General features: G+C 50.3%; 1 protein-coding gene across 6 annotated transcripts in view; it reads right to left on the bottom strand.

Annotated features, from left to right (window-relative positions):
• Arhgap22 (Rho GTPase activating protein 22) overlaps nt 1-18487 on the bottom strand; it is a 170180-nt gene that overhangs the window by 70555 nt on the left and 81138 nt on the right. For all 6 annotated transcript variants that reach the window (XR_013042209.1, XR_013042210.1, XR_013042208.1 and 3 more), the window contains one exon: nt 16163-16250. Coding sequence is in view for 3 of the 6 variants with exons in the window: in XM_042284296.2 (XP_042140230.1) it covers nt 16163-16250 (88 nt within the window). In the remaining 3 variants the exon portion in view is untranslated. The remainder of the gene's footprint in view (nt 1-16162; nt 16251-18487) is intronic.

The following is an 18487-nucleotide window of genomic DNA, read 5'->3' as shown; positions in this document are numbered from 1 at the left end:
ATTTGGGAAATTGTTTCCTCTTAAACCGGGAAGTACTTGGCTTGGAAAAAAAAATTTCCCATCTCCAAGATGATGGGAATTCTAGCCAAGATGTCCAACTATTGCTGGCGACCATCCGGAGAGAAGCAGCTGTGAAAAGTGTCTAGGTGGGTGTGCTCTGGAGAGAGGCAGGCATGTCAGAGTAGGGCCGACCCTGAGAGCAGGCTGTGAGCTCTGCCAGTGGAGGATCATTCTTGGCACATCTGTAGTGCCCGCTCTGGGAGAAGGGACATGGGGGCAGGGTGCCGGAGGGGCTGGGCCAGCTCAGTTCACCAGCCCCAACCAAGGGCTCTTCAGCTGCAACGGGCAGGCAGGCGCTGGTTATGGAAGGAATGTCTGCAGCTCCAAATCCCCACAGAGAAAGACAAGGGGAACCGTTGCAGAGAAATTCCTGGGCTACATTTTTCCCCCTGTTCCTGTGGCCTGAAGCCACTGCAGTTGGCCAGACTGCCAAGGGAAGGACTTTACAAAGCTCGCTGTCCTTTTTCTAAGTCTCACCCTCACCCACTTCTGCCCCCACCTGCTGTTCCTATGTTTCTCTTTCCTTCCTTCCCTACGAATGCAGTTTGGCGAAAGGCAGGCCACTGCAGCCACCATCACAGCGTCTGCTGAGAGGGTGTCGCTCCCAGCCCAGGACGGGTTTAGCCTCTCCGTTCTAGATATTCTGCCTTTCTCTGTGGGTCTGGCTCATCGACCTTTCAGTGTACTAGGTGGTGGGAGGTGGTCTGGGCAGAAGTCACATTGTGGCCTGTGCGCTTCAGTCATCAAGGTGACACAAAATGAGTACCTCCTGTGCACCAACCACTATTCCGGGATTTCTGCATAGGTGGACTCATTAATCTCCACAGGGACTCTGTTATGATCCTGATTTACAAGTGGGGAAAACAGGCACAAAGTGGTCAAGTGCCTGAGTCTCCCCAGTCACCTTTCGTACCTGTGATCCTAGGGTCAGGTCCACTTATCAGGGTCGCAGAATTGCAAAGTGGGGTGTCACTAGTATGCCTTGCTGCTGACACTACAGGAGGGGTCTTGGTAACCACATGAGTCACATGATTGGTGCCTACCTACCACAGGTCACTGATGGGGAAACCCTAAGACCAGTTTACACCATGCTATCATCAGGGCAGGGCACTGGGCATATTTTCAAGGTGGCTGGTATGCACTGCTGTGCCAAGCACCCTGCCCCCAGCCTCATTGGCTTCACCCCATAAAGACCATTTCCTGCTCAGGTCATCATCTCTTATGAGTCACTACAGGAGAGAAGGAAGAGGACTGTTCCACAGTCCCTCAGAATTCAGGCTCCTTCTGGGACTTTCCTTTTCTGGATGCCTCTACCTTTGCTCAGGGAGGCCCCCAGGAAATTTTAGGGACCAGTGCTGTCAGTGATGACGTAGTTCAGGTGAGTACTGGTGCAAAGGGAAGCGGGCCACCCGATGCCCAAGCACATGGTTTGAAACCACTTTGCCCTGACCAAAGCTAATGCCAAAACTGAAATCCAGTTGTCCCTTTATCTGGAGGATGAAGGGGACAGAAGGTCCTGAGGGCAGACTAAAGAGGCCGACACATGTGCAGCCAGGAGCACCCTTTGCTTTGTTAGCAGAACAGTGGCCATAGTTAAGGAGAGTGGGAGGGATGGCAGGGTTGGGAAAGATGGCCCTCGGCGCACTCTGCTCTCTGCTGCCACCTCGTGGTAGAAGAGGAAAAACCCGGGGGCAATGTTCCAGGGCGTGTGTCTCAGCCAGTTTGTCTGATGCCCAGCAGGCGGCCTGGCAGAAGCTGGCCCCTGCTGTGTGATCGGAGAACAGATGCACCACCGGGTAAAGGCGCTGTCCCCTGGGGTTCTTCTGTGGAATTAGTGATTCTCAAGTGTGTGCCCTGCTTTCTGGGAATATCTTAACATTCTACTCACTTTGGAAGATGTTGGTGTTGGGCCTGGTGGGCACAAAGTAAGGTCTTCCCCCAAGCCAGCCTTGGTCCTGATTGTGATATGGAGGCTGATGTGAACAACAGAACACCAGCTTCCCCAGAGGGACGGACCGGGTTTCCAGAAGTCTCCAGCCCGACCTCCCTGAGAGGGTGAGGCCTCTCAGTGCTCAGTGTCCGTCTCCCAAACTATTTTCATTGTCCCCCACCCCCAGTTAATCAGCATCAGATGGGTTCACTCAGCACTCAAGGGTTCACTTTTCACAGCCTATCCATCCCATAACCCTCCTGAGTACCAAACCCAAGAAGCATTCTTTAGACTCCAGACTGTGGGCCTGCAAGGAGGCACGAGATCAGTTCTCCGGAACTTTAAACAAAAATGAAATTGGGAACGAGGTTTGGTTGGTGGTAGAGTTCTTGCCTAGCATATGCTAGGCCTTCAGTTTAATTCCCTAGCACACATGTACATACACTCATGGACACACACACACACACACACACAGTTTGGAGGGCACGGAACCTAAGCACAGAACTGTTTTGCCAGCCCCTTGATGATGTATCTCGTGTCTTGGGATACAGATAATGTTTATTTCTTATCAAAACACCATAAGAATACTGTGTTGGTGTGTCTCATTGCGTCCAGAAGAAAATTCTGTGTAAATCAGTTCTTAGACTTTTTTTCCTCCTCCACGACTCTCCTAGCTTATTACTCCTTTTTCTGCCTGCAAAAGAAGTCCCCCAATCATCGCCAACCACTCAAAAATAAAAAAGGAAACCCACCACCTACGGCCACAAAAGGCCCTCTGTACAGGAATCCGAGGACACTGGCTGTTGACTGGTCTTTCATTTGCATATCCAAGAGGGCCACTTAAGAGGCCCTTCACAGGACAAAGATCAGCTTCTCTGGGCTCCAGGAAGAAAGGTCCCCCCTGCTCTCCACATTCCGGCAGTGCAGACCCTCTCTGCTTCATGGATACATCTGGGGTCTGCTCCTTGCTTCTCCCACATTCTCTCTGCTATAATTATTGTGGAGAATGACTCTGCACCAGACACGGGAACTCTCAGACCAGAGGCCCTGCTGGTGCTCCTGACTATTCGCTGTTTGCAGATGCTGGGGGTGGGGGCCGGGGCGGGGGCCGACACAGGACACGGGGAGGACACCACGACAACCCCATCTCCTGGTCCCCTGGCTGACTGCAGATCTGCCTCCTCTGACCCCGCAAGCTCTAGTTTGGCCACAGGAACTTTGTGAAAGGCCCGATTTCCCAGCATGCTGAGGTGCTCCATCCTTCCTCCACGGGGGCCGTGAGGGGACTGTCATTTGAATGTGGAGTCCAAAGGCTCCATTTGCTGGAAATGGAACCCCCAACTGTGTGTGTGTGTGTGTGTGTGTGGAGATCATTAGGACTAGATGGAGCTGTGAGGGTGGGACCCCAGGATGGCACTTTTTAAGAAAAAGAAGACGACCCAGGAAGATGGCTCGTTCAATCAAGTACTTACTGTGCATGGCTAGGACCTGAGTTTGATCCTCAGAACCCACATAAAAGTTAGGCACAGTGGTAACTAGGGAGTACTAGGGAGGCTGAGATGAGGATTCGGGGCTTGCTGGTCAGCCAATCTATCAGAGATTCTGGTACAATGAGAGACCCCGTGTCTAAAAATAAGGTGGAGAGCAAATAAGGAAGACATCTAATGCCAGCCTCCATACATACACGCCACACACATGCATACATGTACTCCAACATAAAATGATGCCAACCTCCATACACACACGCCACACACATGCACACATGTGCTCCAACATAAAATGATGCCAACCTCCATACATACATGCCACACACATGCACACATGTACTCCAACATAAAATGCAAGAGCGACACAGGCCAGAGCTAGCATACTCGCTCTGTCTCACCACGGGATGCCTTTACCATGTAACACATAAGTACATCAGAGGATAGAAGATAAATCCAACCAACATTCAAGGGCCTTCTCCTTCAGGGAAATTCTTAGGAGTCCAGTGGTGTGGGGCATGCAGAGATATTCCTTCTAAGGTGAAGGAAGGATCAGTTACTGTGCCTGGCCCCTCCCATCACTGCTGTGGATATTGCTTTGTGTGCTGTGAATGTGTTGCTCTGATTGGTTAATAAGTAAAGTGCTGATTGGCCAGGAGCCAGGCAGGAAGTATAGGCAGGACAAGCAGAGAAGAGAATGCTGGGAAGAGGAAGGCTGAGTCAGGAGGCGCCAGCCAGACACAGAGGAAGCAAGATGTGAAGGCAGAACTGAGGAAAGGTACCAAGCCACGTGGCTAAACATAGGTAAGAATTATGGGTTATTTTAAGTGTAAGAGCTAGTCAATAGTTAGCCTTTGCTAATGGCCAAGCAGTTTTAATTAATATAAGCCTCTGTATGTTTACTTGGGTCCAAGCAGCTGCAGGGCCATGGGAGTGGGGCGGGCGGGGGGGGGGGGGGGGTAGGACCAGGAAAATTTCAGCTACACACCACCAAGAAAGGAGCACAATGTTTACTGGGCTTATTTGGATTCTGGAGACAGTACGTTCCTCACTTGGCTATATTACTCCGGCCCATATACCAAGTGACTAGCTTTGTGTGGGGCCTGGGACAGGAGAAGGTCTTTCAACAGGTCCCAGCTGCTGGGCGGGCCGCTCTACCAGTTGGACCGTGTGATCCAGCAGACCCATGGTACTTGAGGTATCAGTGGCAGACAGGGGTGCAGTTTGGAGCCTTTGGCAGGCCCTAGAGGTGAGTCACAGAAGAGACCTTTGGGATTTTGGAGCAAGGCTCTACAATCATCTGCAGACAACTATTCTCCCTTTGAGAGACAGCTCTTGGCCTGCTACTGGACCTTAGCGGAAACTGAACGTATGACAATGAGCCACCAAGTTACCAGGTGACCTGAGCTGCCCATCATGAGCTGGGTGTTATCTGACCCACAAAGTCTTAAAGTAGGACATGCACAGCAGCAATCCTTTATCAAATGGAAGTAGCATATATATCTAGGGTTTTATATACATTTTGTTTTGTGCTGGCATAGACCACACTTCCTTCACATACCACCCGCCAGGTTTGGCACACTGTCACCCTGAGAAGTTTGTCCACACTCCTTGTTATCTCAAGGTTGTGGTGTCCATTACTAGCCAGGGTATCTGTTGGCCCCCTGCTGAATGGTCTCACCTGGGAGGAGGGTCTCACCTGGGCTGGAGCCTGACTCTGTGCTAGTCATGGGACTCTGAAATAGTGACCACTCTGTGCCTCAGTTTCCACATCCACAGAGCACAAGTGTGCTGTGCACTCACTGCAGTGTCAGAATACGTAGGAACTGTGCATGCTTGTGAGGTCCTGTGTGGCTGTAACACAGCACGTGTGATGTTCAGATCCGGGAAACTGCAAACCATCATTTCAGACAACTGCCGCTTCTTTGGGTTGGGGAAACTCAAGACCTGTCCACTGGCTATTTTGTAATAATCATTGTCAACCACAGTTCCCCTCCTGTGCTACAAACATCAGAAACTATTCCTTCTACTGGATTGTGTCTTACCCTCTAATTCCAGCCCCTCCCAGCCTCTGCTAACCCGTGTTTTATTGGCCTTTTCTTTGAGATCATCTTTTTAGCTCCCACAAGTGAGGAGTCCTTATGTCACTTCACATGACGGTCTCCAGTCTTACCCATGTCGCCACGATGACAGGATTTCATTCTTTCACTGAAGGTGCTTTCTGATTGGTCAAGAGAACTTGCCATGATAGAGACCATGGCCTCCATGTGCAAGGATGTGTGAGAGGCAAAGTTATGTTTTAAGTTTTAATTATTGTGCCGAAGAGATCCATGAAACAAAAATGCCTCTAACGTGTAAGCCCCCTGCCCAAGGACAGACACTTCCGGAAATGCTGGAGGCTGTTGTTTATGTAAGATAACAGCCACTCCCCTAAACAAATTTGTTTGACCCAACTGCCCCGGATGTGCTTGATTGGATGTAAATGGGAGGCACACAGTCAGGAAGTACTTGCCCCTGATTGAACCTGTTGGGAAATACAGTGGCCTCATAGGTTTGCCTTTTTAAGCCTCTGCAAAATGTGACTGGTTGCCTTTTTCTGGGAACCCCAGAATGGACCTGGCCAGAGTCCATCATCCTGGCCAGTATTTAATTAAAACTTGCTTCAGGGGCTGGAGAGATGGCTCAGAGGTTGAGCACTGGCTGCTCTTCCTGAGGACCTAAGTTCAATCCCCAGTAACCACATAGTGGCTCACAACCATCTACAATGAGATCTGGTGCCCCCTTCTGGCGAGTGTACACATAATAAATAAACAAACAAACATATAAATAAATGAAATATATTTTAAAAATTATGTAAAAAAAAAACTTGCTTCAAATTTGGCTCAAAAATTGTGGAACTGGTCTTTTTCTCATGATTCTCAGGTTTAAAAGATGAGGGTGAAGGTCACTTTCCATGGTACCCTTGTGGAGGCCCACAAAGGTTTCCTAGTGAGATCTGAGCTTGCTTTACCCAGCAGGGCTACATTAGGGGATTGCTTGACCATGTGTGTGGTCACTAGGTGTTTGGAAGAGTCTGCACTTTGCTGTGCTAAAGGGAGGTCTTTTGCTTCACCCCTTGGCATTCCTATAAAAAGTCCTTTAGAAGTGACAGAAGGGGCTGGTGGATAATGATCCAGGCCCTCCCGAGGCTATCCTGTGTTACTGTTTCTCTCCCCTCTATCCTTCTATCTAATATCTCTTATCCCTCACTCCTCAAGAGTACCCTGGGGAAAATGTGGGAGTTGGGCTTCCACACACCCTGCCCTGTAAAAGCAGGTTCTAGCCGAAGGTCTTCCATGCACCCCAGTGGGATTTGGTGGGAGCTGAGACCCTTGGGGATCATCTCTTCAGCCCATGCTGAGCCATGCTCTTGGTGGGAGAACCAGAGCTGAAATGGTCCAAGTTCTCCCAGTTAGGGATCAGTTAGTGACTAGAGAGCTTGGATGTGACCGGGTCTGTCTGACTCCAAAGCCCAGGCCCTCAGCACATATTATCCTTCCACTTCTGGCCTTCTCATTATGAGGGTCTTGTTGACAGTTTAGTCTCTACCAGGAAGCACCCTGAGCTCTTCTTCATCAGGCCAGAGCTGCCCAGCAAGGCTTCTCTAAACCTTTAGATACCAGTACCTTAGTGTGGCTGGTCCAAGGAAGCAACCAAATTATTATTTAATTTGTTTACATTTCTGTAAAAAAAAAAAATCTGACATACAGTTCAGTTATTAAAAATCTTTAAGTAGGGGCTGGAGAGATGGCTCCGCAGTTAAGAGCACTGACCATTTTTTCCAGAGGTCCTGAGTTCAATTCCCAGCAACCACATGGTGGCTCACAACCATCTGTAATGAGATCTGGTGCCCTCTTCTGGCCTGCAGGGACACATGCAGGAAGAACTTTGTATATGAAATTAATAAATATTTAAAAAAATCTTTAAGTATGTTCCGAGTAACTTAGGCATGTGTGTACTTCTTGAACCACATATTTATGCAATCCAGATCTGGAGCAAGTACTTCCAATGAAAGTTAGTGTTTAAATTGATGAAAGCGTGCTTAGTCCTAGAGGAGCCATCTATCTCCCTCCCTCCAAGGCTCAGAGAACAAGAGGGAAGAGGGGAAAGAAAGAACGTAAGAGTCAGAGGATGGGAAGATGTGCATCTTCTGAAGTGGCATGACTCGCTCATGAATGCACTGCAGCTGTGGTCTCCGGCACAAGACTGGGCCTGACATCATTCATCATCCCTGGGGCCCCGACCCCTCCCCAGGGGTCCGTTCAGTTAGTGCTTGCTGGGGGAGGGGTGGCATTTTCATGAGTGATGTAGCCTCTGGTAAGTCGTCCATGCTTCAGCCGACAGCTCCCCTCCCCCACCAGTCACCACCCATGCTCACACAAGCAACCCTAATTCAACTCAGTGGGTTACACACAGAAAGCGGATAAGAGAGGAGGAGGGGGCTGTGCAAAAAGAAAGGTTTCAGAGGGAGAAGAGGGGGCTGGTGGGAGAGGAGAATGGAGAATGAAAACCATTAACATTAATTATAACAGTATAGGAAACTTTTGAAGAACGAAATTTATAAAAAGGAAAGAAAAACAGAAATGTTAGTGTCTAAACTGAAAAGTGCCCAAAGTGGAAAAGCACATTAAGTTTAGAAAGAAAGTTAAAACACTTCAGTGGGGTCTAGAGGTGTGATGGAGGACAAGCCAGCACGCCCTGGGCTCTGGGTTCAACCCCCAGTCCCTGAGGCCCTTCCCACCATTTTACCAAGGTTGAAGTAATAATGCGTGGGATCTGGCGGAAGGAATAAAATATTGTTAAGATACTCTTATCTAGTATCATTCGGTTTCTCCTTTTGTCCGGGATGGCCACTAGTTAGCGACAACCACGACTTGCTGTTGAGTGTTGGTCTAGATAAGTGTTTCTCAACCCATGGGTCGTGACCCCTGGGGGTTAAACAACCCTTTCACAGGGGTTACCTAAGACCACAGGAAAACACAGGTATTTATGTGGTGATATTTTATTTGTGCTGAAATGTGATATTTCATTTGTATGTTAATAAATAAAGCTTGCCTGGAGACCAGGGGTCATAGCCAGCCATAAACAGAAGTCAGGCCCTTAATCCCATCACATGGCAGGCAGAGTCTCTGTGTGGTCAAGGACACAGCCAAGCTGGTGACACACGCCTTTAATCCCAGTACCAACATTAGAGACCTGGAGGTCTGTCTAGACAGGCGGTGACGAGGAAGTGAGGTGGCTGGGATTAGAGCCAATGAGAAGGCAGATCGGGAAGGCAGTAAAGGCACAGATTAGACAGGAAGAGGCTCTCTTGGGAGAGAGGTGGTGAGCTAAGGTTAGTTGGCGGTTGTTACCCTGATTTCTATGGCTTGCACCTCTGTATTTGGCTCTGTGTTTCTTATTTAATATGACTGTTTAGAAATTCGTCTACATATTTACATTATATCTATCTATCTATCTATCTATCTATCTATCTATCTATCTATCTATCTATTTATTTTTTCAAGACAGGGTTTCTCTGTGTAGCCCTGACTGTCCTGGAACTCACTTTGTAGACCAGGCTGGCCTCAAACTCACAGAGATCCACCTGCCTCAGCCTTCTGCGTGCTGGGTTAAAGGTGTGAGCAGCACCACTTGGCCTACATCACAATTTATAGCAGTATCAAAATTATAGTAATGGAGTAGCAACGAAAATAGTTTTATGGTTGGGGGTGACCACAACATGAGGAATTGTATTAAAGGGTCGCAGCATTAGGAAGGTTGGGAACCACTGTTCTAGAACACGATTTAGGTCAAAGGAATCAGTTGCACCCCCTTCCACCCCCACCCCTACCCCGCTTCAGGCACATTTCCCCAAAGGACACCAGTGGGAGTCTCCTGCACCAGGTCCAATGTGTAGCTGAAAGACGAGCCTAAGACAGTAGGAAGCCGGGATGAGAGGCGGCAAAGTGTAAGCAGCCACTCCAGAACTTGTTGATTCTTCCACACTCGCTGGTGGGAGTTTCTAATTTCACGTTTCGAAACGACCCAGCTTCTGGTGCTCTGCCGCCGAACTCGAACTCGGTGGGACTGCACAGGGTCAAGCTGAGGCGCAGGCTGGCTGGTACCAGGTGCGGAGAAAGGAGCCTATCAGCTCCCCCCTCCCTGCTCAGCCTGCTGCAGGGATCCCGGCTGTTCCTGGCATGTCAGACACACTGTATCACTCTCCTACAGAGTAATGCCTGTGCTGGCTCCCCTCAAGGTCAGGTCTTAGAGATAGCGGATTCCAGCCTTCCTGTCTGCTCCAGACTGCAGGCTGCATCGGACAGGCAGCTGTGAACTCTGGGCTGGAAGGCAACTCCGCAGCATTCAACCTCCCCAGAATAGGGCACCCATCTCCATGACCCCAGCACAGCTCCTGACCCCTGAACAGCGGCCTGGGTCCTTCCTTACCGCTCCCAATGTCTGGTTGATTCTGTGTGGTCCTGTTGCTTTCTCGTCAGTTCTCTCTTGGCCGGTGTTAGCTGTAGCTAGCTAGCTTCTGGTACCCCCTCTGGGAACCCTTCTGAAGCAGGCTGAGCAGTGGAGACTTGAGAGCCCAGTTAGTTACTTGGCTGAAAGCCTGGGGTTCTGGTCTACATCCATCAACCAACCCACCTGCCTCCCCGTGGAAGCATCATGTGAACAGGGGAAGAAAAGGAGTTACCGTCTTTCCTGGCTATTTAGTTCACGAACATCACATGGAGACTGGCCTGCCCGGTGCCTTATCACTCTCAGCCCAGAATGTCAAAGCAGGCCTCTCACTCCTTAGCCCTTCCTTGGGTTTAGAGGGAGGCCTAAACTGGGCTTAGGGCCAGACACCCAGAGTGCCAAGAAGTCCTCCTGGGATCAAGTATGCAGAGATGGGCAGTACAGGCTTTGCCAGGATGCTGTAGGAGTGAGAGATACAGAGCCCTCCAGTGCAGCCCCTCTGGGAGGGAGGGACCTGGCTCCTTCGGGTCTCCGAGAGCTGATCAGAGACAGGGTTCTGGCCTAGAACCAGCTCAAGGCATAGCTCCTCTACCCTCTGGATCTGGGCTTCTAGCAAATTAGGAGGCTTGTTGGAGTGGAGGTGTCTCACCTGTGGGGTGTTTAGCACAGGTTAGACCCAGGGCTGGTGAGATCAGCATGGCAGCGCTTGGCCTCCTTGTAAAGAACGTACACAGTAAGTATTTAGCTCTCTGACACCCATGTCCTGCTCCACAACTTCAGAAACCCAACAGCTAGCATTTATCAACCATGAAGAAGCCCTGCTAGTTCTGCTTCTGAGCCCCACTCTCCCAGGTCAGTATTGGGAAGAGGTGAAGGCTCCCCTTTTCTGTGGCACAGCTTCCAGGTAGAGCCCAGAAAATGACTATGGTTTTCGGACCCTGGTGGCCATCTGATATTTCACCTGTAGTCCCCTGGGGCTGTCCCTCCCCTTCCCTGCTTGGCTGCAGGACGTCTGTCTGGGTCAGGACCTCGGTGCCTGCCCTCAGTCAGCTAACTTCCCTGGTGGCGTTGCATGGTCTGACATCTGGGGGTATGTCATCTTCCTGGGGCGCTGCCAGGACGTGGGTGGCTGGCTACTCACTCTTTCCTTCTCCACAACAGATTCCACTGGGAGAAGGGTACAGCTGGGCTATCAGTGCCCTCTGGGGTAAGGGGTCCGAGGAAGCTTTCTGCTTCTGGCATGGTAAAGGGAAAGGGCAGGGTGGCCACAGAACAAGCCAGCATCACTGGACGGATCCGCCTTCCTCTTCCTGTTTTTAATAATTACTGTCAGTAAAGCATGGGCCACAGCTTTAAGTACCCCATTATCACAGCCTCCCCATGCTCACTTCCAGTTAGTCCTTCCTCGGTCCTCTCCTGAAGAGTCTAAGTCTCTCAGTCACCACACGATGGCCAACCTCTGCTCACTGCCAGCCCCGCGCCAGAATCTGAAGTTCCCCTGCTGAGGTTGGAGAGTCACTCCAGGGGACTGGTTTCCACTCTGGCAATGAGCTTGACTCCCTGTGGGTTTCAATACTTGCTTCAAATTCCATTATCCCCTCACTGAGCACTTTGGAATAAAGAGATAGATGGGTGTATAGGAGGGGACTGTCCTTATCATGTTCTGTGTTTTAAAACATTTCTATTGATGTGTGTGTACGTACGTGTACATGTGCACACTCCACAGCATTCAAGCAGAGGTCAAAGGGCAACTTTCAGAAGTTGGTTCATTTTTTTCCACCATATAGAAAGTTCATCTCGGATCACGTTTTCAGACTTGGATTTCACTGTCCTGTTATCACGCTCTTTGTGTTGCTGTGGGAGTGAGAATGTGTCTGTCTCTGTGACTCTTAGAGAAACAGCTCTGTAAGCAGCGTGGCAGGTCTACCAGCTCTCACGAAACAGCCTTGTCACCAGTCCCAGCACAGGTGAACTACGTTTCACAGAGTCCCCTGAGCTGATGCGAGGCCATGTGACTTCCTTCTGGCCAGCCGGCTGGGAGAACTAATACAGCTACATCCAGGACTGGACCAGTGCCCCTCCCAGGAGCGGTGCCTAGCAGAGACAACTTGGATGCTCAGACGAAACCCTGAGACAGGAAGATGCATGGAGACCAGCTGCCTGCCAGTCGGAAGTGCTCATTGTTGAATACCCTATATCAACACCCCCCTCCGACCAAACACACAAAAGCTACACAATGGGCAATCCAAACAAGACATAAAGTGCTGGAAACCACGCTTTTCGGCTCTCTTGAATTTAGTAAACGGTGACCTGCGTGTTCTGCATACTGACTAGGTAGGCATGGAGCCATGGACCACAGCCAGACAAGAGAAGCTTTGCCCTGAGTGACACTATCCTTTTCTGCTTTGCTCAGTGGCTGGATCTGTGATTCTCGGGCTCTGTCACCAGAGGTGAAGCCCGGATGAAAGGGTTGGTTGGAGATGGCCTGATGCACACCAGTGTTTTAGCCTTGGCAGGTTCTTCCACTAGATGGCACTAACAGCATTGTTTTCTCTCCATTAACTTTCATTACACAATTGTCACTTTCTGTAGGGTTGAAGGCCACAACAGGATCTATGAATTAAACTTAAGTGGATGATGCAACATATGATCACACTAAGAATGATCACATTTCCAAGGGCTGTCAAGTTTTCCTTCTTCTTGGGGGATGAGGGTACCCCTTGGAGAATGAGGGACTGTCCCAGGATTCTTCCTGGCCCCATGCCTGCAGGAACACTGTCAATGAATCCTTCTTCTCTCCTCCTGCCCTGCCACTGATTCCGGGGGCACTGGACCCGGGCTTCACTCTTAGGTGTCCTTCTGCTCTTTTCTGCTCTTTATGCCCGAGATCACTCAGGCACCCTCAGAACGGCGGGGAAGCCCTACCTACAGACAAACCCTCTCCTTCCCAGCCTTTGGTCCAGCCCCTTCAAAGCTGGGAGACACCAACATGGACCCTCCCAGCCACGCTTCCTACTTCTACCCCCAGGCAACTGACCTCAACCTAGCAAGTAAACAAACTGTTTACCTGGTCTTGAGCTGAGGATGGCAATGTCTTCTGAGTCTTTAAGGGCAGAGGCTGTGCCCTGCTCTCCCCAGGGGCCCTGGAGGCCAGCTCAAGATCAGGGATGTGCCAGCGGCTACTGAGTTTTGAGTAAGAAGGTTCACCGAGCTGTTCTCAGTTGTTGTTGTGGTTTAAGGTGGGGTTACTCAACCCTCTCTTTTTTCACTCTGTCCTTCCTTGTCCATGCTGGCCTCAAAATCGCCATCCTCCTGCCTCAGCTTTGTCATAGCTGCTATTACAGTACTTATTGCCATTCTGGGCCCCACCCTTATCACTACCATCATTACTCCTTTTCTAGCTTCAGCAAGGCCCCCGGCCAGAGCCTTGGTTGGGAACTGTGGTCATGCAGAGCTCAGCCTGCGGCAGGCTGACCTAGGGGGTCCAGGTTCCCCTCCTGCCAGCTGTGTGACCTCAGGGAGGTTCACCTATCATCTCTAGGCTGCCACATTTCCATGGGCTACAAAGGGGGTGGAACATTTCCAGCTGTAGCCAGAACTTCCTGAGCCCCTTGGGACCAGGTTGGTGGGAAGTCCCAAGGTTGCAGAGCCCCTGGAAAGAGGGAGGGAGAAGGAGAGCTACCCCAGAGCCCCGACTGGCACTAGTGCTGTGTTCTCTCTGCACATGGGTGTGCAGTCCTCGGAGCCCGAGCGGTCCCTTGTCCATCCCTCTGCCTTCCCGGAGTGGCCTCAGCACCTGCTGCTTCTACCTGAGATCTTAGGAGGAGCCACCTGACAAAGGGCAGACATGGGCAGTTCTGAGAGCCACACAAATCCGGTGTTCAGCCAGGCAATAGCTTCTGCCCTGGGAAAAGAGGGTCCTTGGGCTTTCCTTCCTGAGACCATGCCCCCAAACCTCACAGCTGAAGCATCAAAGACCCAAAGGTCAGAGGGTCAAGCGTCTGCGCTCTAGGGAGTCTGAGTGTGTGGCTTGGGGATCCAGGTGGTCTGCTGTAGTTTCAGGGTCCCTACCAAATCTCATGTTGAAATTTAACACACAGGGCGAGGTATTAAGGGGTGGGCCCCACCACGGGTCTATCGTAAGAGCTAGTTTAGCCTTGCGTCTTGTATGCACCACTTTTGCCAGCTGATGCCTTGCATTCTTTGGAATTCCGCAGATTCCCTGTGTGTGAGAAGACCCCTTGAGCTTCGACACCTGGTCCCCAGAACCATGATCTGAACATATCTTTATTAGTTAAAATGTTTGCGTGTGTGCACGCATGTGCATACTTGTGTGTGTGTGCGCACGCACTCGGGTGCATGTGTGTGAATTCAGGCATGAACATGCCATGGCATGCATGTGTGGAGGTCAGAGGACGCCTCTTCAGAGTCAGCTCTCTCGTGTCACCTGGTGAGATCTCAGGATGGAACTCACGTCATCAGGGCTGCACACAAGCACCTCTATCCACAGAACCATCTTGACAGCCCATTTTTATTCTTTATGAATCTCCCAATCTGTGGAATTTAGTGGCAGCAACAGGAAACAGAGTAAGGCAAAGCTTTAGCTCTGCTGCTAGCTGGCTGTGTGCCACGGCACAAGCTGCTCTTCTTTCCAATCTCCAGGGTCTGCTTTCAGAAAAGAGGGAGATACACGCCCGCCCACTGCCTTAGAGAGGCATCCCGAGTATTGTGATAGACAGAACCATGGCTCACATAAATGTCCACGCCCAAGCTGGGCAATGGTGGCACATGCTTTAATCCCAGCTCTCAAGAAGCAGACACAGGCGGATCTCTGAGTTCGAGGCCAGCCTGGTTTACAGAGTTCCAGGACAGCTAGGACTACACAGAAACACAGAGAAACCCTGTCTCAAAAGACAAAACAAAAACAAACAAAAAAAACCATGTGCCACAATACCTGAGAAGTATCTATTTGTATTTTTACTTTATCTATTTCCCCCAGAATTCCCAGGATAATGGCCTGCAGATTTCTTAGCCTGGGTTCATGTTACCCCTTGGTAGAGAGCAAGAGCCAGGTCATTTCCTCATAGTGTCTGGGGGTGTCTACTGCACCTCTCTGTGATTGTAAATTTAATGGCTCACAGACCCTCCCATGGAGTATCGTAAACACTCAATGCTTCCCGGAAGTGTCCTGTCCCCACTGTAATCACTCTTCCGATCATGCTAGAGGTCTCTTTCCTCAAGTGTCTGCCACCTCTGTCTACAGACATTTTGGCCCATTCATAAGACAGTCCAGAAATTCCAGAGTTAACTCCCAAGGCTGTATCTCTCAATGGTTGGATGGTGGGAGTTGGTGGGAACGCCTCCAGCCACCCGTTCCCTGGGAAAGGCACCTTCAAGAGGCCCATCCTGCACCACCTCAGACGGTCCCAGTGAGACAGAGCTGGGTGTCATTACATTCACGGCACATCCTAGTGGTCCTTTCCCTGCGTCCTTCCTCACGCTTTAGGGGACCACTTCCAGCACACATTGCCCAGACCCTGTCTCAGGTGGAGGTCAGGGGAAATAAAAACACTGGCAAAGTGGGCCCCCGCTGTGACAGCAGGTCACCTGACAGACACCTATTCAGCTCACTAAGGACCACACTGACCAACTTGGAACTGTAAAAACCTGTCTGTTAAGGCTAACGGGACAATGGGTCTGTGGGGTCCATTGTAGTACTGTAATTCCGCCTTGGGATTCCCAGTAAGCCTTCTGGTGGCCTTCTGAATCGGTTCACAATAGATTGTGCTCATATTTCTGTGTGCATGTTTGCATCTTCACCCTAAGACAGCAGTTCTCAACCTGTGGGTCGTGACCTCTTTGGGAGTCAACATATCAGATATCATCCTGCATATCAGATATTTACATTATGATTCATAACAGTAGCAACATTACAGTTATGAAGTAGAAACAAGATCATTTTATGCTTGGGTGGGGGGGGGGTCACCACAACACGAGGAACTGTATCAAAGGGTCATTTTCTCCTATCCAAGGACTAATTATCCAAACAACAGATTGGATTTCCTTATTTCTTCCCCCAGTCTTTCGAGCTTTGGTCCACATTTTGCCTTAGCTTGGGGACAGTGTCAGCCCTTCTGCACAGTCATGCCCCCATGGGGCCACCACATCCCCTCAGCACACGACAGCCCCCTGTGCCTACCTGGGGTGATCTCAAACAGGTGTTTCCCCGGGTCCTCAGGGTCTGGAAGGAGTTCCGTCACTTGTGTCCCTTGTAGAGAAATAAATCCCTGAAATGGAGACAAACACAAATAAGAAACCCGAGAAGGCTGGGAAAGGTTCCTTGGAGTCGGGGGTGGTGCCAGGGCAGGGTCCAGCCCTTCTGGCAAGGCAGGCTGGGTACCAGGGAGGAGGATGTGCTTCCTTTCTGGGGCACGGAACCAGGCACAGAGGATGCCCCCCCCCCAATCTGCACACACAGTTGCAGGGTGGGACAGCCTCTTCCAACACGGGGTGGGCTGGGACTTCCCAGCGCAAGACGAGGCAAAGCCTGGGCCGGGATGACAGAGCTGGGCGATCCTCCATCCCTTGTCTCTCCATTCCGAAGGCTCACTGTGGTCTCCTGGGCCGGTAGGACCCCAGGTGTGGAGGTGAGAGAGAGGAGGTCAGTGTTCCGGAGCCCTGGAGGTGACCTCGGGGATAGACAGTATCACTTAGCTGTGTGAATCCAATCTGTCATGGCCAGGCAGGAGGAGGTTTCATTCATTTTTCTTCTTGGTTTTATTTGTGTATTCAATTTATTATTATTATTATTGTTGTTGTTATTTTTTTTTTTTTTTGAGACAGGGTTTCTCTGTGTAGTCTTGGCTGTCCTAGAACTCACTCTGTAGACCAGGCTGGCCTCAAACTTAAGAGATCCACCTGCCTCTGCCTCCAGAGTGCTGGGATTAAAGGCATGTGTCACCATGCCCTGCTCAATAAATTATTAAGGGATTTCTATTGCAGTGCTGCGGATTGAACCCAGGACCTCTCATATTCTAGGCACATGCTCTCCCATTGAGCTGCATCTTCAGCCTGAGGTTTTACTACTTTACCTACAGAATAGGAGTCACCAACATGCATAGTCACCAGCCTAGACAGTGGCATCTCTCTGTCATAGGTAAGCATAGTTGTCCCTTGGAATCCACACTGTTGGCTCCAGGACCCCCTGGATGCCCTCTCCGAAGCTCTATCTGTCTGTATAAAAGGACACTGACCCTCACTTCTCAGGAGAGTTCCATAAGCCTGTTCTTGCTTGGTAAGTCCTCCCCAAAGAGATAAGGTGTTGCTTCCCACACCCAGAGGATAGTAAGAGCCCTCTTTACCCTCTAGGGAAGTTCCTTCATGTCATGCATGCTCAGCTTTGCTTAGCTTAGACTCCATGTGGCTTGACAATCTACACTTCTATCGTCTCTGTGGAAAGCAAGCCATTTTAACGCCATTCCTGCAGTCAGCTCTCCGGGTTCAAACCCGAGTTCAGCTTCCGATAAATCGTGTCACTTCTCTGTATCTCCGTTTCTTTATCTGTGCATCTGGAGTCACACCAGTTCCTTGTAGGGTTGTTCTGAGCATAAACGGATTAGTACCTGGGATGTTCTTAGCATAGGTCCTGGCACACAGTGAGAACAAACTGTGTGTGTGTGATTTGTTTTGAGTCATGGTCTTACTGTATAACCCTGACTGATGTGGATCTCACTATTTAGACCAGGTTGACCTTGAATTCACAGAGATCTGTCTGCCTCCTCTGTCTCCTGAGTGCCACCATTCAAGGTGTGTACCACCACACGGGGCTGAGAACTGCGTGTTAGCTAAGTACGTCTCTCTGTTATGTCTGGACTCCACACCAGGTAGAGGGGATATATTCTATCCACGAATCTGCATTTGACCAATTGAGAAGCCCATCTGCTTCGCCACATCCTGTTCCCATTCCTATGCCTGCTAGCAGACACTCTCCTCCTGGGCCAGTAACATTTTAGTGAGTCCTCACAATGCCCCCATGGGGAACTGTAGTCCTGCATCGCAGATAAGAAAGCTGGGGGACACAAAGACGAAGCATTAGCCCGCAGCTGAGTCAGGCCTTTTCTGGCAGATCCTGACCGTAGCAAGGTAATGGGAGCCTTGTGTCTGCTGGCATTGGTGCTTCGGGGACATTTGGAAATGCTTCTTCTCATGCAAGCAACATCAAGGCAGAATGCTATCTGTACCCACAGATGCTTGCTCTAGGGAAATTATAGCCATAAGCCAGGGATCCAGCTGGTAATGGCTGTAACTGAATTACTGGTTGTGTTCTTGCTGGGGAACCTGGAGCTACAGGGAATAAATTAGGACAGCCGCCCCAGGATGCGGGAATGTGCTCATTAGAGGGCGTGTGCGAGGCCCATCACTGTGTCTCAGCCTTGCTGTTTCGGTAACCGACTCTAATGGGGTACTTGGCTGTGTTTTCTCTCTGCCTCAATAACTGTCACCCACACAATGGGAGTAACAACAT

Source organism: Peromyscus maniculatus, chromosome 9 (assembly GCF_049852395.1).
Source record: "Peromyscus maniculatus bairdii isolate BWxNUB_F1_BW_parent chromosome 9, HU_Pman_BW_mat_3.1, whole genome shotgun sequence".
NCBI classification, from domain to species: Eukaryota; Metazoa; Chordata; class Mammalia; order Rodentia; family Cricetidae; genus Peromyscus; species Peromyscus maniculatus.
The sequence above is the reverse complement of the archived record's forward strand: the minus strand, read 5'-3'. Positions and strand labels throughout refer to the sequence as shown.